Source organism: Grampus griseus (genome assembly GCF_964374135.1).
Source record: "Grampus griseus genome assembly, chromosome: 16".
In the NCBI taxonomy this organism is placed as follows: domain Eukaryota; kingdom Metazoa; phylum Chordata; class Mammalia; order Artiodactyla; family Delphinidae; genus Grampus; species Grampus griseus.
Window position 1 is genome coordinate 77,342,327 of NC_139010.1, and position 17,702 is coordinate 77,360,028.

The 17,702-nt window shown below is 49.4% G+C and overlaps 1 protein-coding gene across 1 annotated transcript in view; it reads left to right on the top strand.

Moving 5' to 3' along the window:
- The window catches only part of HTRA1 (HtrA serine peptidase 1), a 55,762-nt gene extending 52,751 nt beyond the window's left edge, over positions 1–3,011 (top strand). The window contains exons 8-9 of the mRNA XM_082674115.1: positions 892–987; positions 2,298–3,011. Of these exons, the coding sequence (XP_082530241.1) occupies positions 892–987; positions 2,298–2,466 (265 nt within the window). The 3' untranslated portion in view covers positions 2,467–3,011. The remainder of the gene's footprint in view (positions 1–891; positions 988–2,297) is intronic.
- The last annotated feature ends 14,691 nt before the right edge of the window (positions 3,012–17,702 follow it).

A 17,702-nucleotide genomic window follows, 5' to 3' on the forward strand; every position in this document is an offset into this window, starting at 1 on the left:
CTGGTGTAATCGTAGGAGTCCTGGTACCTAAGGGCTCGCTTGAAACTCTTGTAGGTAAAGTTGGCAAGGAGCAGAACATATTGATATAAATATTAATGGATTAATTATTGTAGTTAATTAGCTATTAATTGTGAACACACGACTGTAGTTTAGACACATGTAATAAATGGTGGTACCTTTCTCAGCTGGCTTGCCAAGACTGAAACGTGCATCAGGTCTTGTTTGGGAACTCTGAGAGATGAAGGCGTAAGGAAGGAATACGGGCCCTGGGGTCCAGCTTCCTGGGTTCTTGTCCCAGTTCTACTGTTTCCTGGCTTGTGACCTTGGGATGACTTGACCCCTGAGTGCCTCGATTTCCTCCTCTCCGGAATGAGGATAACTGCAGGCGTGTTGGTATGTGGTGAGGACTGAGTGATTTCATGTGTATCAAAGCTTGGATGAATGGGTGGTGGCAGTGGTCACTAGCCACGGCGACCCCGCCCACTATTTATCACGTGCTCGGCACTGGGCCAGGTGCTGGACCTAGATGGTCTCATTGGGTCCTCACGACAACCCCATGTCGTTATCCCTGTTTTACAGGTGAGAAAACTAAGGCACAGAGAGGTTAAGCAACCGCCCAAGATCACACAGTCAGGAAGCGGCAGAGCTGGGGCTCCAAAGCAGGCCCACCACTCTATTGTACTGACTCCTCAAGTGGTAACTACTATCAATTAATAATAATGATGATAAAACACTTCCCTTGCTGTTATCCAGTCACTCTAGGAAACAGGCAATTTGAAGCAGAATCAAAATCCCTGGAGGAATTTTACGTTAGAATCGGGGAAGGAGGAGAAGCGGGGCAGGAGCCCCGTTGTTACCTAACAGTAATACAGGTATGTTTGTCCTGAGCAGCAAAGCCAAGGAGCTGAAGGACCGCCACCGAGACTTCCCAGATGTGCTTTCAGGAGCGTATATCATCGAAGTCATTCCTGATACCCCCGCAGAAGCGTGAGTGAGAATTATTTTCCCTTTTCCTAATATCCTTGTGTTTCCTGAAGGTAGGGGGCAGGGGGCTGTTCTTTTCGTATCAGCTCAGGTGATTGTGAGAATCCTTGACAAAATTGTCGGACGTCCCTGGTCGACTCTGCCAGTCAGGACTTCCAACCTGGTTCAGCTCAGGACTCGTCAGCAAAAGGTTGCTTCCTATCTTCAAAAGTCCTCTTGAGGAGGGGTATCAGATGGAAAGAGTGATGTCGGACTTGTTATGAGTCTCCAGAACAGGCCTGGCTGGGGAAAGAGGCTTGAAGGAGCAATGTCCCGGAGACCTCGAGCAGCGGTCCTGTCCTAGGCTGCTGGAGGCGTCTCCTCCTGAAGCCTTCGCTAATGATGTCTGTTATCAGTCAGGCCTTACTTATCCACACCTCTAGAAAAATAACCCAGGGGACGTCAAAATAACATGAAAAGAAATAGGTCAACTAACAATCAGGGTCTGTTACCTGTATCGACGAAATATCCAGAGAGAGGTGCTAGACCAGGGAGGGGCCAGCACACTGTTTCCTGGGAACCAGCTCTGGAAGAATAGATTTTGCATTTTTAAGTGGTTGAAAAAATTTAAATGAGAACAGTATTTTAGGACACATGAAAGTGATGTGAAATTCAAATTCCAGTGTTATGTAAATGAAGTTTTACTGGGTCACGGCCATGCCCAATAGATTATATATTGTCTGTGGTGGCTTTTGGACTACCACGGCGGCGTTGAGTTGTTGTGATGGAGACCATCTGGCCTGCAAAGCCTAAAATATTTCCTATCTGGCCATGTACAGAAAAAGTTCGCTGACTCCTGTGCTAGACCATTAAGAACCATAACCGCTTATTGGACACTGTCATATAGAAGAGCTACAGTCCCAGCAACAGCACAAAGCAGGTGTCTCACAGTAGAGCCATCAACCCATCCCCGTAGGAGCTGCTCTCTGAGTTGTAACACCCATTACAAGCAAGTTGGCCACAGTCCTGGTACATGGTAGATGGTACATCCTCATCTCCTTTGGAGTCCATCTATGATAAGATCATACAAGTGCTGGTAGGCATTTCTACAATGGACATGATTGATGATGTGGCCTAAAAACCTCAAAAGGAAGTAACGCAACCCATGGGTGGTTTAAGCCAGTCTCACATAAGTTAACTATTACCCCACCCTGTTTGCTCTGGGCTTTTAGGTCCTAAACTGTGCCTCTGTTGATGTACAGTTGATCACCTTTCGTGGCAGTTAGACCAGGAGGAATGGAAACATTACAATCGCATTTCCCTTTGTGTTGCAGTGGTGGGCTCAAGGAAAATGATGTCATCATTAGCATCAATGGACAGTCCGTGGTCTCCGCCAACGACGTCAGCGACGTCATTAAGAAGGAAAGCACCCTGAACATGGTTGTCCGCAGGGGCAATGAAGACATTATGATCACCGTGATTCCCGAAGAAATCGACCCGTAGGCAGAGGCATGAGCTGGACTTCATGTTTCCCTTAAAGACTCTCCAGTGGACGATGCATGATGCCTCTGGGCTGGTGGCACTGGATGCCCAAGACTTTTGTCCGCCATGTTGCTTGTTCAGCAGAAACACTGGCCAGCAGAATCCTTCTTGATAGGTCGTAGGCAAAGCCAGTGTAACGTTGTAAACCCGCAGGCAGAAGCTCGCCCTTCTGTATCGTATGTACGCAGCGTGCTTTTTCTTGCCAGCTTGGACTGCTCCTGCTTGGACAGTCGACGTTTGTCTCCTTCTTTAACCGAGTCATCATCTTAGTCTAGCTAAGCCTGTTGCTATAACGTGTAGGTAAGAGGAAGGTCCCACGGGAGCCAGGATGGTACCAGGCGTGCTTATGCTTTCCTCCTAGTCAGCATCCAGAGGAGGGAGTCGCCGAGACCACGGGAGGGTGAACGCTGGCTTCCAAAATGGCCAAAGTTGCCTCTTTTAGGAACCTCTTCAGAACTGGGAGCACAGTGACTTGGAGTTTGAGCTATTAAAATACTTCTTCATACTTTGCTTTCTGGCGTCCTTCTTTGCTGGGAACGGCTGGTTGGAGTCTCTTTGAATTGATTATAATGTCAACGGCCTGCTCGTTGCACCACGTTTTCCCTGCTGGTTGAGCTTGAGGTCGCACCAGTTATTTCAGAATCATCCCGGGGGTTTACCGGTGCTGTGAACACTGTGCCTGGCCACCCTGGCTTCATGAAAGCGGCCTGAGGTCAGTTGCCCTTGAACCTGGAGCTTTTCAAACTAAAGAGAGGCTGTTAACTCCACACACCGTGCAGTAAGTCAGCAAAGATTTTCTGGACCTCTGCTGTGTGCCAGGCAAGGCACAGGGCCGAGGGTAGAGGGGTGAATGCAGAGTGGGACCCCAGAGCTTCCGTTGAGGAACTAGGTCTCTTTCTGAAAGGGAGATGGTTCAGGAGACCAGGATGCGACCCGAGAACAGTCCTGAGTCTTCAGAAGGCGCAGGTTGAAGCTGGTTCCAGCTGCCTGGGGCTCTGAAATAGATCTTAAACCTTGTGGGGCTCCCCTCGATGTGTCCTTGAACAGACGCGGCCTTAAGGGGCTGTGGGCACTTTTAGCTCCGTGAAAGCTTCCAGGAGTTTGGGAAGTTGGACCCATGAATATGGCGGCCAGACTTTAGCTTGGAACTTTGCACAGGCCTGAGTGCCTGCGGGGAAGCGCCCACCACAGAGGACCCTGCTTACGCCCAGAGCAGAGCCTAAAGGCTTTCTAAGTGTCAGCAGTCAAGAGGGGGGCCTCGGACAGGAGGGAGGTTCAGTTCCGTAGACTGAGAGCTTAATCCTTCCTCGACCATGAGATCTCTAGGAGCAATTCGTAACTGGAGAGGCTGTGGGAGGTGAAAGGCGGCAGCGGAAAGGAGGCGCAGCAAAGCCAAGCCCTCGTCAGTACTGACGCTCGGCAGGCGAGCCGCCTGTGCTCTGCTGAGCGCAGTGCGTCCCTCTGCTCTCTGCTTAGATGACCTTGTAGAGTCAGGAAGGAGCCCGTAAACGCTTTCCCTCCTGGCATGGGTTTTGCGTTCCCCTGCCTCCTCATTAAAGGTGGTGACTCAGAGGATGGCCTGTGGCTTCAGGGGTTCATCCTCAGCTGTTTTGCCCGTGGGCCTGCTCCTCTGGTGGTCCCCAGGGCCGAGATGCTGCCACAGGTGGGGAGGACGTGCTGGGTGGCATTGAGGTCAGAGCCCGCCCGGCCCCCAGCCCATCTATCTTCGGCCTGTCATCCACTTGGGAGATCACAGAGGGTTCCTCTGGAAGGAATCGGCCTGGCGACCGATGGGCCTGAATTGTCTGTAAACACTCAGCAATATCTCCCAAAGATCCACAGGGCTCTGGGTGGGGTTGGAGTTTTGCCTGCATATGTTTGGTCTGTAGGCCTACATACAAGGCTGCAGAAAGGACCGCTTGGCACGCTGTAGGCACGTGATGTGTTTGGTCACAAGGCTGCACTGGCCTGTGGGGCCCTGTGTCCTGTGGGAGCTGCTCATCCTAGCACCCCTTACTCATCCTTTCAGCTTTCACAAGACTTCTCAGAACAGATATTTTTTTTCTTCCTTTGGGCTGTGATGGAGGTTTTTGCAGCCCGAGTTAGCCTTAAAACCTGGGAGGCAGAGCTGAGTTGAAAGAGCATGGCTTTCGAAGTTAGAGGGACTTGGGTTCACTCTACTGTCTACATTGTACTGGCTGTGTGACATTTGAAGACTTACCTAACCTCTCTGTGCCTGTTTCCCATCTGTAAGATGGGGATAATAATAATACTTCCTATGGCTGTTGTGGGGATTAAATGAAGTAATACATGGCACACAGTAAGCACTCAATAAATACTAGCGACATATATGTTAACTGTCTTTGAGCCTCAGTTTCTCCCTGTGTAAAATGTGGAACAATAATAATGTCCCCCTTGTACTGGAGCTGTGAGGGTTAACCATGATGGCACGTGCCGCTAGGTCAACACAGCTGCTAGTGTTTTTGTTGGTATCAGCCTGCCACTGTGCTGGTCTTTAATGACACTCACAGTAGCAGACGTCTGTTGGATGCTTGCTGTGTAACAGACACCATGCTGAGCATCTTACATTTATCAGCTAGTAGTTCAATCCTCAGATCAGCCCTGAGGTGGATGCCACATTTATCCTCTTTGACAGGTAAAGAAATGGCTCTTCAGAAATTAGGCATCTTGACCAAGCCACAGAGCTAGTAAGCGGGAGCTGTGATTTAAGCCCAGGAGGTCTGAGTTCACGGCTTTTGTACGGTGCCACCCGGCCCGTCTTTACCTTCTTAGGACCAAGGCTTCTGGTCCTTTCATCTCTGTGTAGTCTAGGTCCATCACCACTTCTAGAAGGTGGTCGTGGAGACCTGCGGACTCAGCCCCCTGCTGGGTTGGTGACTCATCCTGGCCCTTTCAGGTCTCTCAACAGCCCCATTGGCTGGTAGATCAGCAGCTGCCGCTCTTCTCTGTCTCCTGCAAAGCTTCCTCCGCTCACCCACACATCTTCCAATCTCGGCCCCCCGGCTCCAGTCCTCTGCTTCCAGCTTTTGCGAAACGTCAAGCGACGCTGCCAATCACGGGGGCTGGATTTCGCCAGCACATTTGCGTCACTTGCCGGTCCCCATCCAGCCCTGCAGGATGCTTTACGAGATGCTCTGGCCAGGAGAGGCTCTGAGTGCAAGAGTTCCTTTGCTGTGCTTTCCGGGCCCAGCTGAGTGGGTGTCATGCCAGCAGCTCTGTACAGAGTCACTCTCTTTTCTGTGTGAAAATTTGGAAGAATGCCCATGTCTGGTGGACAGGGTGAAGGGCAGCATGTATTTACGAGAACCCGCTCAGTGCTTGTCTCCACCTGGTTAATGCTTTAGACAGGCCCGAGCCTCCGATGGTGGTGCTTTGATTGGCCGGCGAGGGTGCTGGGCCCATTTTGGTAAATGCCACTCAAGTCAGGGCCGGGCTCGCTGAGGTTGTGTGGAAGGGGGCCCGTGTCTGGGCGAGTGGGCCGGTGCGGGTTCCGGGTTATGATGAAAGCTGCCTTCTCCTCTGAAGGTGGTTATGGGTAGGTCAGGGGTATGGCAGCACCAGGGTGGCTTAGTGCCACGATGGCAAATAGGTTTCTACTGGGTCCTCCGGGCTGAGCTGGTTGTAAGACTCAGCGCAAAGGTGTTTTAAAACAAAGGTGTTTAAAAGCCATGTTCACATGCCACTGCCCACCTCTCCTGCAGGGACCCCACATGGTTCTAAAGAACTGTCACCAGAATTGGCCTATGGGATGTGACTGTTGGCCACCTGGATATGAGCGGACCATCAGGATACTCACTGAAAAGCCACCCCTGTCTTGAAACAAGTATTGTTGGTGACATTTCTGAGCATGTGTCCCCCCGCACCCCCAAGATGCACTGAGCCACAGCTCACAGGAAGGAGTCGGCCTGCCAAGCCCAAGGCCCGTTCCTGGAATCAAACAGTGCCCACGTGTTGGAAGCCCACATCAGAAGCGCCATGGTCTTGGCAGGAGACCTTGGGCCTAGCTACCCGGGCCTCCAAACCCATCTGTGTCCTGCTTCTGGGGCCCAGCTGGGCTGACTCGCTGCTGTCCACGCTGGCTCCCACCCGGAGCCAATGGTCCTCTGGTGTTTCCATCAAAATATGGGTGGAGGGGCTTCCCTGGTGGCGCAGTGGTTGAGAGTCCGTCTGCCGATGCAGGGGACGCGGGTTCGTGCCCCGGTCCGGGAAGATCCCACATGCTGCGGAGCGGCTGGGCCCGTGAGCCATGGCCGCTGAGCCTGCGCGTCCGGAGCCTGTGCTCCGCAATGGGAGAGGCCACAGCAGTGAGAGGCCCGCGTACACGCAAAAAAAAAAAAAAAAAAAAAAAATATGGGTGGAGCATGTAAAGAGCAGAAGCCTTCCTGCCGTTAGGCAGCTGTTTTATTTAGAACTTTAAAAGCTGCCTCCGTGTGGTGCCTGCCAAGAATCAGCAAACATCAAATGAAATAAACCCTAACAAATGCATTATTAGTTAAAAAACTAAAAATGAAAACTGGTTCAGATGCTTTATGAAAATAGTATTCTGTTACATGTGTCTCACTGGGTCAGGTAAGCTTTTGTACATGCACTGCCTGATCCTCTTTCACCGCATCTCCTCTTCCTTCTCCACCACCATAGTAGGATCCCCATTTTACTGATGAGGATAGTGAGGCACAGAGCCGTTAAGTAACCAGCCTGAAGTCACACAGCAAGAAGGAAGGTAAACCTGCTTCATTGGAACTCAAGTGCCTGGCTTCAAGCCCTCTCTCTCTTTTTTTTTTTTTTTAACATCTTTATTGGAGTATAATTGCTTTACAATGGTGTGTTAGTTTCTGTTTTATAACAAAGTGAATCAGTTATACATATGCATATGTCCCCATATCTCTTCCCTCTTGTGTCTCCCTCCCTCCCACCCTCCCTATCCTACCCCTCTAGGTGGTCACAAAGCACCGAGCTGATCTCCCTCCCATTCTCTAGTAGGTCTGCGTCTTTATTCCCGTCTTGCCCCGAGGTTCTTCATGACCATTTTTTTTTTTTTTTTTAGATTCCATATCTATGTGTTAGCATACGGTATTTGTTTTTCTCTTTCTGGCTTACTTCACTCTGTATGACAGACTCTAGGTCCATCCACCTCACTACAGATAACTCAATTTCGTTTCTGAGTAATATTCCATTGTATATATGTGCCACATCTTCTTTATCCATTCATCTGTCGAAGCAACTTAGGTTGCTTCCATGTCCTGGCTATTGTAAATAGAGCTGCAATGAACATTTTGGTACATGACACTTTTTGAATTATGGTTTTCTCAGGGTATATGCCCAGTAGTGGGATTGCTGGGTCGTATGGTAGTTCTATTTGTAGTTTTTTAAGGAACCTCCATACCGTTCTCCATAGTGGCTGTATCAATTTACATTCCCACCAACAGTGCAGGAGGGTTCCCTTTTCTCCACACCCTCTCCAGCATTTATTGTTTGTAGATTTTTTGATGATGGCCATTCTGACTGGTATGAGGTGATACCTCATTGTAGTTTTGATTTGCATTTCTCTAATGATGTTGAGCATCCTTTCATGTGTTTGCTGGCCATCTGTATATCTTCTTTGGAGAAATGTCTGTTTAGGTCTTCTGCCCAATTTTGGATTGGTTTTTTTTTTTTTTTTTTTTTTTTTGCGGTACGCTGGCCTCTCACTGTTGTAACCTCTCCCGTTGCGGAGCACAGGCTCCGGACGTGCAGGCTTAGCGACCATGGCTCACGGGCCCAGCCGCTCCGCGGCATGTGGGATCCTCCCGGACAGGGTCACAAACCCGTGTCCCCTGCATCGGCAGGCGGAATTTCAACCACTGCGTCACCAGGGAAGCCCGGTTGTTTGTTGTTTTGATATTGGGCTGCGTGAGCTTCAAGCCCTCCCTTAAGCACTCGGCCATCATCCCCTTTGCCTGATGCTGCCCAGTGACATTTGTAACTGAAGACCCATATTTCCAGGGTGGTATAATTTTCACTTGACCCATCTCTGAAGCAGTAATGATGTTAGTGGCTGTTTTGTGAGAATGACTTTGCAAAACGGGAAAGCTCACATGGTTTCATGGGCATCGCCCCCCAGAAAGGGTCATAAATGCTGTGGGCAGTAAGGGAGAGCCCGAGGCACACCCGTCTCGCATTCGTTCACAGATAATCCGGGCATCATCTCCCAGCTGCCTGTCTGCCTTCGTGCCTTTTCCATTGTGCTGTCTTCTGATGAGTCATTAGATCTGGAACACAAAGTCTGAAACCATACCCAGGGTAAGCAGTGTGCTTCATCTTTGAAAGCCTGGCACTGACGCTGAGCCCAAAGAACACATCCTAAAACCTCCAGGAAGAGAAGATCAGTAAAACACTTGCACTGACCTCAAACTTCATCAGAAATCCTGACAACCAAGAATCCGCAACATTTAAAAAAAATAATTTTATTGAAGTAGAGTTGATTTACAAGGTTGGGTTAAATTCTGCGGTACAGCAAAGTGAGTCAGTGATACGTACATATACATTCTTTTTCATTAGAATCCTCAACATTTTTAGCTGTTTTCTGGTTTATCATCCTTGCCCTTTCCCTCATAAGTTAATTGCACTGACATTTAATGACTGAAATTGAGAAAGGTGGAGTGGGTATGAAAGAGTCTGAGCTGCTCTCCTGTACTAATGAAAGTAGATCAAAGTGAATGGGGGTTTCGAGGGAGTGTCCTCTCAAGACAGGGCAGCTGAGGTTGGGGCTTACCACATCAGTCTCTCCTTTTAATCTTGGTCACGCACCCATTCCTGCGACCTTTTATGCAGTGCTGTTTCCGTGCCCTGCGTTGCTCAGGCTCCGCAGCCACCATCCCGGGGAATTCTGATGGCGCCCTAGTCAACCTTGCTGCCTCCCTTTTGACGGGAGGAAACTGAAGCTCAGAGGGGCAGCGTTCCTCACTGGATGACACACTAAAGTCAGAGCAGAGGGTCGAAACCAGGCTTTTTGCCTCCTGAACCCGTGTGCTGGCTCCCATGGCGGCAGCCCCAGAGCATCTTCCGTACTGGCTGGCTTAGTGGTCTGGAGCCCCACACCCAGTCCCTATCCTGGATTTGGGTGGGAAAAGGGGTAAACATTTGTCAGCACAGCTTTCTCACCAGTCAAATTCCTTTAAGCTGAAAAGCCACAAAGAGTGAAAGCAAAAGCATCTAGAAAGAAAAAATGACGTCCATGAAAACCGGCGCATGGAGGTTTTAGCAGCTTCATTCATAATTGCCAAGACTTAGAAGCAACCAAGGTGTTCTTCGATAGTTGAATGAATAAGTAAACATCCAGGCAATGGAATATGACCCAATGCTAAAAAGAAATGAGCTATCAGACCCTGAAAAGACACGGGGGAACTTTAAATGCTTATTACTGAGTGAAAGAAGCCAATTTGCAAAGGCCACTTACCGCATGATTTCAACCATGTGACATTCTGGGAAAGGCAAAACAATGGAGACGGTAAAAATAAAAATCAGTGGCTTCCAGGAGTTAGGGGGGAGACGGATGAATGGGTGAAGCACAGAGCATTTTTAGGGCAATGAAACTATTCTGTATGATGCTATAATGATGGACACATACATTTGTCCAAACTCATAGAGTGTACGACACAGAGTAAACCCCAGTGCGAACTGAGAACTCTGGGCGATAAGGATGTGTCTTGTAGGTTCACCAGCTGTAACGAACGTACCATCCCGGGGGAGGGGATGGTGATGGGGGGAACCTGTGGGTGGGGTGGGGCAGGGGGTGTAGGCGAATTTCACTTCCTCCTCGATTTTGCTGCCAACCTAATACTGCTCTCAAAAATAGTCTATTAATTAACGTTTAAAAACAAACATCTGAACGAGATGCACTCACCATCAAGCCCTAGAGCTAAACGAAGCACCTGCCTGACCCAGAAAGTGACTTCAGATTCTGCTCCCTGACACTGGCTTCCAGCAGTGGCCCCGTTCTGCTTCCTTTTTGTTTTTTGTTTGTTTTTTGCGGTACGCGGGCCTCTCACTGTTGCGGCCTCTCCCGTTGCGGAGCACAGGCTCCGGACGCGCAGGCTCAGCGGCCATGGCTCACGGGCCCAGCCGCTCCGTGGCATGTGGGATCTTCCCGGACCGGGGCACGAACCTGTATCTGCTGCATCGGCAGGCGGACTCTCAACCACTGCGCCACCAGGGAAGCCCGCGTTCCGCTTCCTTTGGCCCAGACTGCAGATCCAAGACTGGCGTTCTGGGCAAAGGTGAGAGGAGGGCGCCTTTTAGAGCCTCCCAAGGAAGAGCTTCCCCAGCAGGCTCAAGCCTGCTGAGCTATCCCTGAAAATAAAAGTGAAAACCCCAGTCGCAGGTGCTGGGAGTGTCGCAGCTGGCCCCACGTGGCTCCCACGTAGCTCCAAGCCCGGTTCCTTGCAACCTGCTCTGCCAGGGCTTCCCGACGCGTCCTTTGCGACAGAAGCACATGTTCTGATGGGAGAAAGTCTGTTCTTGACTAATGAGGCCGGGGGCAGGGGGGACGCTGTGCCTTGCGCTGGGAGCTCTGTGAGGTGCGCCAGGCAGACCGCTTCTGTGTGCGTTTCTACCCCCTGGGTGCCACCCCTCTCCTGTGGCAGTCACCTGTCCTTGTGACAAAATCCCTCAGAGCCCAATCAGGACCGAGGAGGCTTTTGATGACCACGGCTGCCTCTACTCCATGAAGCCACCATCACCTCCCTCCTGGGCTCTCGGGCAGTGCCTATGGCCTCTTGCATTGTCTACCCGCCCCAGGTGCCCCTGCCCGGCTACTGTGCTCTCTTCCCTCCATGAATGCCTCCGCCAAGCCCCTTTAGGAGTGTTGGGCTACTAGGTCTGGGACCACCTGGTCCCTGCTCACACAGGGCTCCTCTCCTCCTCCCGGATCATTTTATAACCTCCTCTCTACCTATGAAGCAGGCATATCACATCTGAGCTCCAGACCCCTAAACTCTTCATTCCTCCGCTGGGAGAGGAGAAAAGGTCCCATTCAACATCACGGCTGGGATGACGGGGTAGGTGTGTCCACTAGGGGGTGAACTGACCTCATGAAAGTCCCGGGAGGTGTCAGAGGACTTGGCTGTGAAAGGGAAGGGTGCCTGGAGGAAGCAACTGGGAGGACCAGCCGGCGAGCCTGGGGGCAGGAGTGGGCAGCTTCCCCCAGCCATGACTGGGCAGCATCGCCCGGCCTAGGGGGGCAGCTCTGACGCCCCCGGTTCCCTTCTGTGATCCAGACACAGCAGCCCCCTTCTCTTCTGTGTGCGCACACACCGATCTCATTTACTTGTCTGCTTGTTTATTATTTGTTTCTCCTGCTAAAATATTAATACCAGCCCCCTGACAGCAAGGACCTTACGTACAGCCTCTCCAGTGGGGCCAGGAGTAGGAAAGGAACAGCTGAGGAATAACGAAACAATGAGCTGCAGTAGAGAAATGTCCGCCACACCCTCAGGCATTTGCTGTGTCCCTCCTGGCCAATGGGAAGCATCCTGCTGCCTCTGGCTTCCCGTACTTTGAAATTTGGGACATTTAGACCTAAGGGGCAGGTGAGTACCGCTGGGGACGCCTCTCTGATCTTCAGTTTGCGTAGCTGGTTTCCTCTCCTGCTGTATTTATCTCCTCTGGTCATAGCTCTCCTTACTTCTAAGCATCTCTCCCATTTTTGAAGATCAGCTGGACTTAGTGTCCCCAGTGGCACTGGGCTGTGACCTGGTATAACCTGCTGTGTATCTGTTCACAGGGACACACCTGGTCTGAGGATCCCCTCCACCCTGGGTTCCTGACCCCCAGACCCACCCAGAGCTGAGCCTGGGAACGTGCATGCTAACAGGCCCTGTAGCTGAGAAACCCTGCCTGGGAGATCAGATCTGTTTCCACCTCATGCTGGCCCCTCTTCCTCCCAGCAAGAAATACTGGGAACGGAGGTGGTAAGTTGGTCTTCTCCAGGGTGGCAAATTGTCAGGCTGAGGACTTTATTTACAGCCGTTTCTGCCCTCCTCTCTTCCCGCACCCACCAGGCCTCCAGGCCTCCAGGCCTCTCCCATCACTCATGTTTTCTCAGGCTCTGATGTGAGTTACTTACTCCTTGCAGAGATGCTGAGCGAGTGATTCACACTCTGGACCTTTTGAGGCTTCCCTATTGTTAAAGGTTGAGGCTGCTGGGGTTCCGGACAGTGAATAGCGGGGAGACAGGGGGGCTGTCAAGCATGATGGTTCCAGCCCAACGTGAGGCAGAGGCGGGAACTGAGCAGAACTGGGTCAGAATCCACCCGCTGCTGGGCGCACAGCCTGGAAAGTGCGTTTCAGGCCATGTCCCAGGTGATGTTGGAAGTTATTTAGTCTCTTGGGGCCTCAGTTTGTTCCTGTCTCTGTCTCTCAGTATAGCAAGCACCCATCTTCCATTGAACCAGGTTTAATAACTGCTCCCACTTTGCTATATTTGCTTTTTTACAAATAAAAAGGAAAGGCCTTACAAACACATTGGAACTTCCCTTTGACCACCTTTGCCCAACCCCATCCTTCCTGCCTCCTCACCCCAGGGGCAGCTGTTGTTATTAATTTGATGTGTCACTTTTTCATACATTTGTATATTGCATATACACCTATGGGCAATATGTACTGTTTCATACAGGCTTTTAGAATTTCATTAACGGTATCATAGTGTGTATCTTTCTATAACTGTTTTTACACAACGTTGTTTTTTGAGATTTATCCTGTCGTGATAGGTCTATATCTATATCTGTATCTGCATCTATTTCTCCATTGTAGTACTCCATCGTATGAATATGCCAGGATTAACTTTTCTATTTCCTGATTGACGGACCTTTATGGTGAAAAGGTTCAGTGTCTTGATCTGTAAAGTGGGAATCATTATTCCTTTCTCACACATTGTGGAGCCTATGTGAGGGGACACAGGTGAAGGCATCTCACGTGGTCCCTGGCCACAGAATCTTCTTAAGACCTACAGGGAGTGGTTTTCCAGCCCCCAGGATGAGTCCTGTTGCAGGACACACTGTGTCCAGTATCTTCCCCAATGTCCAGCGAAGGCAACCTTTCTGGTTGGCCTCATAAAAGGAGGGCTTGTGGCCCAGTGAACAGGGTCAGCCCTGGGGCCTCCTCTCTAAGACCAGAAAGAATTTTATGAGTCCTCTAACCCAGTTTCCTTCACAAGCTACCACCATGAGCTGGCCATTCCTTCCGAGCCCTAAAGGGCAGCTCTATCGTAAATCGGGTCAAATATCTGTGTCTTGCTAAGTTCTACTTTTTTGCCCCAGTTCTGCCTGCAGGGGTCATACAGGCCATCCCAGCCCTCCGTGAACCCCAGCACATTGCACATTGAAGGGCAGCAGCTGTGCCCATCCTCACTTCTTCCATCGTCTAGGCTAACCACCCAGAATTTAAGAAGGAGAGGCAGCCTTCCTGGGATGCATTCTTCCATCCCTTCGTCATCCTGCTCATCCTCTGAATGTGTTCCTCTTTCCAGTCTCAGATGAGAGATTCCTGGTGAGCTGAGTTTCTGCTGAAATGGTTGGAACTGCAGTGTATGCCAGAAACGCGTATGGCGGACACTCTCTGGATGCTTTTTGCCTTAAGTATAAACAACTTTGTACGGAGCATCTATTGTTTTTTCTGCTCAGGGCCCTCCCCTTCCACAACTTTTCTCGGAGCTATCTCTTCACCCAATTCACCTGGAAAGTGCAATTGGCATCCAAGCAGCCTCCTGGCACAGAGAAGGGACTGGGGCGCTGGAAGCTCTGAGAAGTGGTTAAGCCTTCCACAACCCTCCCTCCCAAGTCCCCTGATGTTCATTGCTGAGGACACCCATTCTATTTTTTGTTTGTTTGTTTGTTTGGTTTTTTTTTTTTGCTGTACGCGGGCCTCTCACTGTTGTGGCCTCTCCCGTTGTGGAGCACAGGCTCGGGATGCACAGACTCAGCGGCCATGGCTCACGGGCCCAGTGGCTCCACAGCATGTGGGATCTTCCCGGACCGGGGCACGAACCCGTGCCCCCTGCATCGGCAGGCGGACTCTCAACCATTGCGCCACCAGGGAAGCCCCACAGTTCTTTATTTTAGGTGATTGATTCAGCCTTCTATAAATTGTCATACAAATGCAGTGTCAAGCCCTGCTTTCCAATTTGTTGGCTTTTTAAGTTGAAACTAAGAGATTCTGCGTTAAGTTTGTGGGTCTCTTTAAGGGAGCAGATGCAAATTAGAGAGTTGCTGGCAGCCAGAGGTTTCCTCAGTAAGCAGAGAAAATCCAAGGACAGAGAGGGGGAGGATGGAATGAAGCAAGAGGCCAGTGAGAGAGCTCTGATGGAGCAGTGATGAGGGAAGGAGAGAGTCCCAAGCAGCCTGAGCCCCTGCTTCCCATCCCCTCCTGGGGACCTGCTGTGTCCTGGACCTTGGAGACCATTAAGACACCCTGGATGCCTAAAGAATCTTCCTTTCTGTGTGAGCTGCTTCCAGTTACTTCCTGTTTCTGGCAAGCAAGAGACTTGATTCATGCAAATTGGAAGCCAAGTTGACTCTATTACCAGAAGCGGCCATGTGACCTGCTGTCGAACCACATCTGCTCCCTCGTCCCCTCTCCCTGTGACCTCTATTCCAGTCTTTTTTTTTTTTACATCTTTATTGGAGTATAGTTGCTTTACAATGGTGTGTTAGTTTCTGCTTTATAACAAAGTGAATCAGCTATACATATACATATGTTCCCATATCTCTTCCCTCTTGTGTCTCCCTCCCTCCCACCCTCCATATCCCACCCCTCCAGGTGGTCACAAAGCACTGAGCTGATCTCCCTGTGCTATGCGGCTGCTTCCCACTAGCTATTTTATGTTTGGTAGTGTATATATGTCCATGCCACTCTCTCACTTTGTCACATCTTACCCTTCCCCCTCCCCATATCCTCAAGTCCATTCTCTAGTAGATCTGTGTCTTTATTCCTGTCTTACCCCAAGGGTCTTCATGACAATTTTTTTTCTTAAATTCCATATATATGTGTTAGCATACGGTATTTGTCTTTCTCTTTCTGCCTTACTTCACTCTGTATGACAGACTCTAGGTCCATCCACCTCATTACAAATAGCTCAATTTCGTTTCTTTTTATGGCTGAGTAATATTCCATTGTATATAGGTGCCACATCTTCTTTATCCATTCATCCGATGATGGACACTTAGGTTTCCACCTCCTGGCTATTGTAAATAGAGCTGCAATGAACATTTTGGTACATGACTCTTTTTGAATTATGGTTTTCTCAGGGTATATGCCCAGTAGTGGGATTGCTGGGTCATATGGTAGTTCTATTTGTAGTTTTTTAAGGAACCTCCATACTGTTCTCCATAGTGGCTGTACCAATTCACATTCCCACCAGCAGTGCAAGAGGATTCCCATTTCTCCACACCCTCTCCAGCATTTATTGTTTATTCGAGAGTCTTTGAATGTCCACCGTTGTACTGTGTTTTTATCCTAAGCTACCCCTATTGCCTTGGAAGGCAGTAGGGCACGACCCTGGAATCAGTAAAACATAGGAGCGGAGGGGAAACTCTCTGTTAAAAGGCTCAATCTGGACTAAGTTAGGGACCACATTCCACCACTTCATCTGATTCAGAGAGAAAAAAAATCAGCTCCCAGATGGGAAACACCTGTGCTTGTAACTATTCTTGCAGTTGATGCAGCTGGGAGAATTGTGCAGCCGGAGGCTTCAGGAACTGGGCTGAGGTCCGGGTCAGCGTGCTCATCAGCAACACCCAGTTGCTGGAAAAATTGAGTAACTTGAGGAGGAAGAACACTCTCCTCCCTGTCTCACCTCTGGCCACCCATGTGTCAGCTTGGAGGCTTTTGATTTTAGGCAGCGCCAAGGAGCAGCTTTGCAGGGGAGGAGGTGGGGCACCTTGGTTCTGCTCCACGCTCAGCCACTATTAGCTAGGTCAGCTCGGCCAGGTGAAGCTTTAATTCTGTGTGTGTGTGTGTGTGTGTGTGTGTGTGTGTGTGTGTGTGCGCGCGCGCATGCACACACACGCATGGATGCTGTCTCGTAGAGTTTTGAGAGGATAAAATTTTTTTTAATGGATTAAAAACCTGCAAAAAAAATTAATTAAAAATGGATTAAAAGGGCTTCCCTGGTGGCGCAGTGGTTGAGAGTCCGCCTGACGATGCAGGGGACACGGGTTCGTGCCCCGGTCCGGGAAGATCCCACATGCCGCGGAGCGGCTGGGCCCGTGAGCCATGGCCGCTGAGCCTGAGCGTCCGGAGCCTGTGCTCTGCAATGGGAGAGGCAGTCACAACAGTGAGAGGCCCGTGTACCAAAAAAAAAAAAAAAAAAAAAAAAAAGGATTAAAGAGTTTTTGCCAAGCAATAATAATAATGACAGAAACGGCTACCATTAGCTGGAGATAGAAGTGTGTTGACTCTCAATGTTGGTGAGGATGTGGACAAAAGGGAACTCTCATACACTGTTGGTGGGAAGGTAAATTGGTGCAGTCACTGTTGAAAACAGTATGGAGGTTTCTCAGAAAATGGAAAATATAAAAATACCATATGACCCAGCAATTCCACCCTTGGATATTTATTCAAAAAACAAACAAACAAACAAGCACCAAAAAACTCATTCAAAAAGATACATGCACCTCAATGTTCATAGCAGCATTATTTACAGTTGCCAAGATATGGAAACAACCTAAGTGTCTATCAACAGATGAAAGGATCAAGAAGCTGTGGTGTATATAGACAATGGAATACTACTCAGCCATAAAAAAGAATGAAATTTTGTCATTTGCACAGATGGACTTGGAGGGCACTGTGCTAAGTGAAATAAGTCAGGCAGAGGAAGACAAATACTGTATGATATAATTTATACGTGGAATCTAAAAAAGAAAACAAACTAGTGAATATAACAAAAAAGAAACAGACTTACAGATATAGAAAACAAATTAGTGGTTACCAGTGGGGAGGGGAGAGGAGGGGCAATATAGGGGTAGGAGTTTAAGAGGTACAAACTACTACATCTAAGATAAATAAGCTACAAGGATACGCACAACACAGGGAATACAGCCAATATTTTATAAGAACTATAAATCGAGTGTAACCTTTAAAAATTGTGACTCACTCTATTGTACTCCTGTAACTTATATAATATTATACATCAACTATACTTC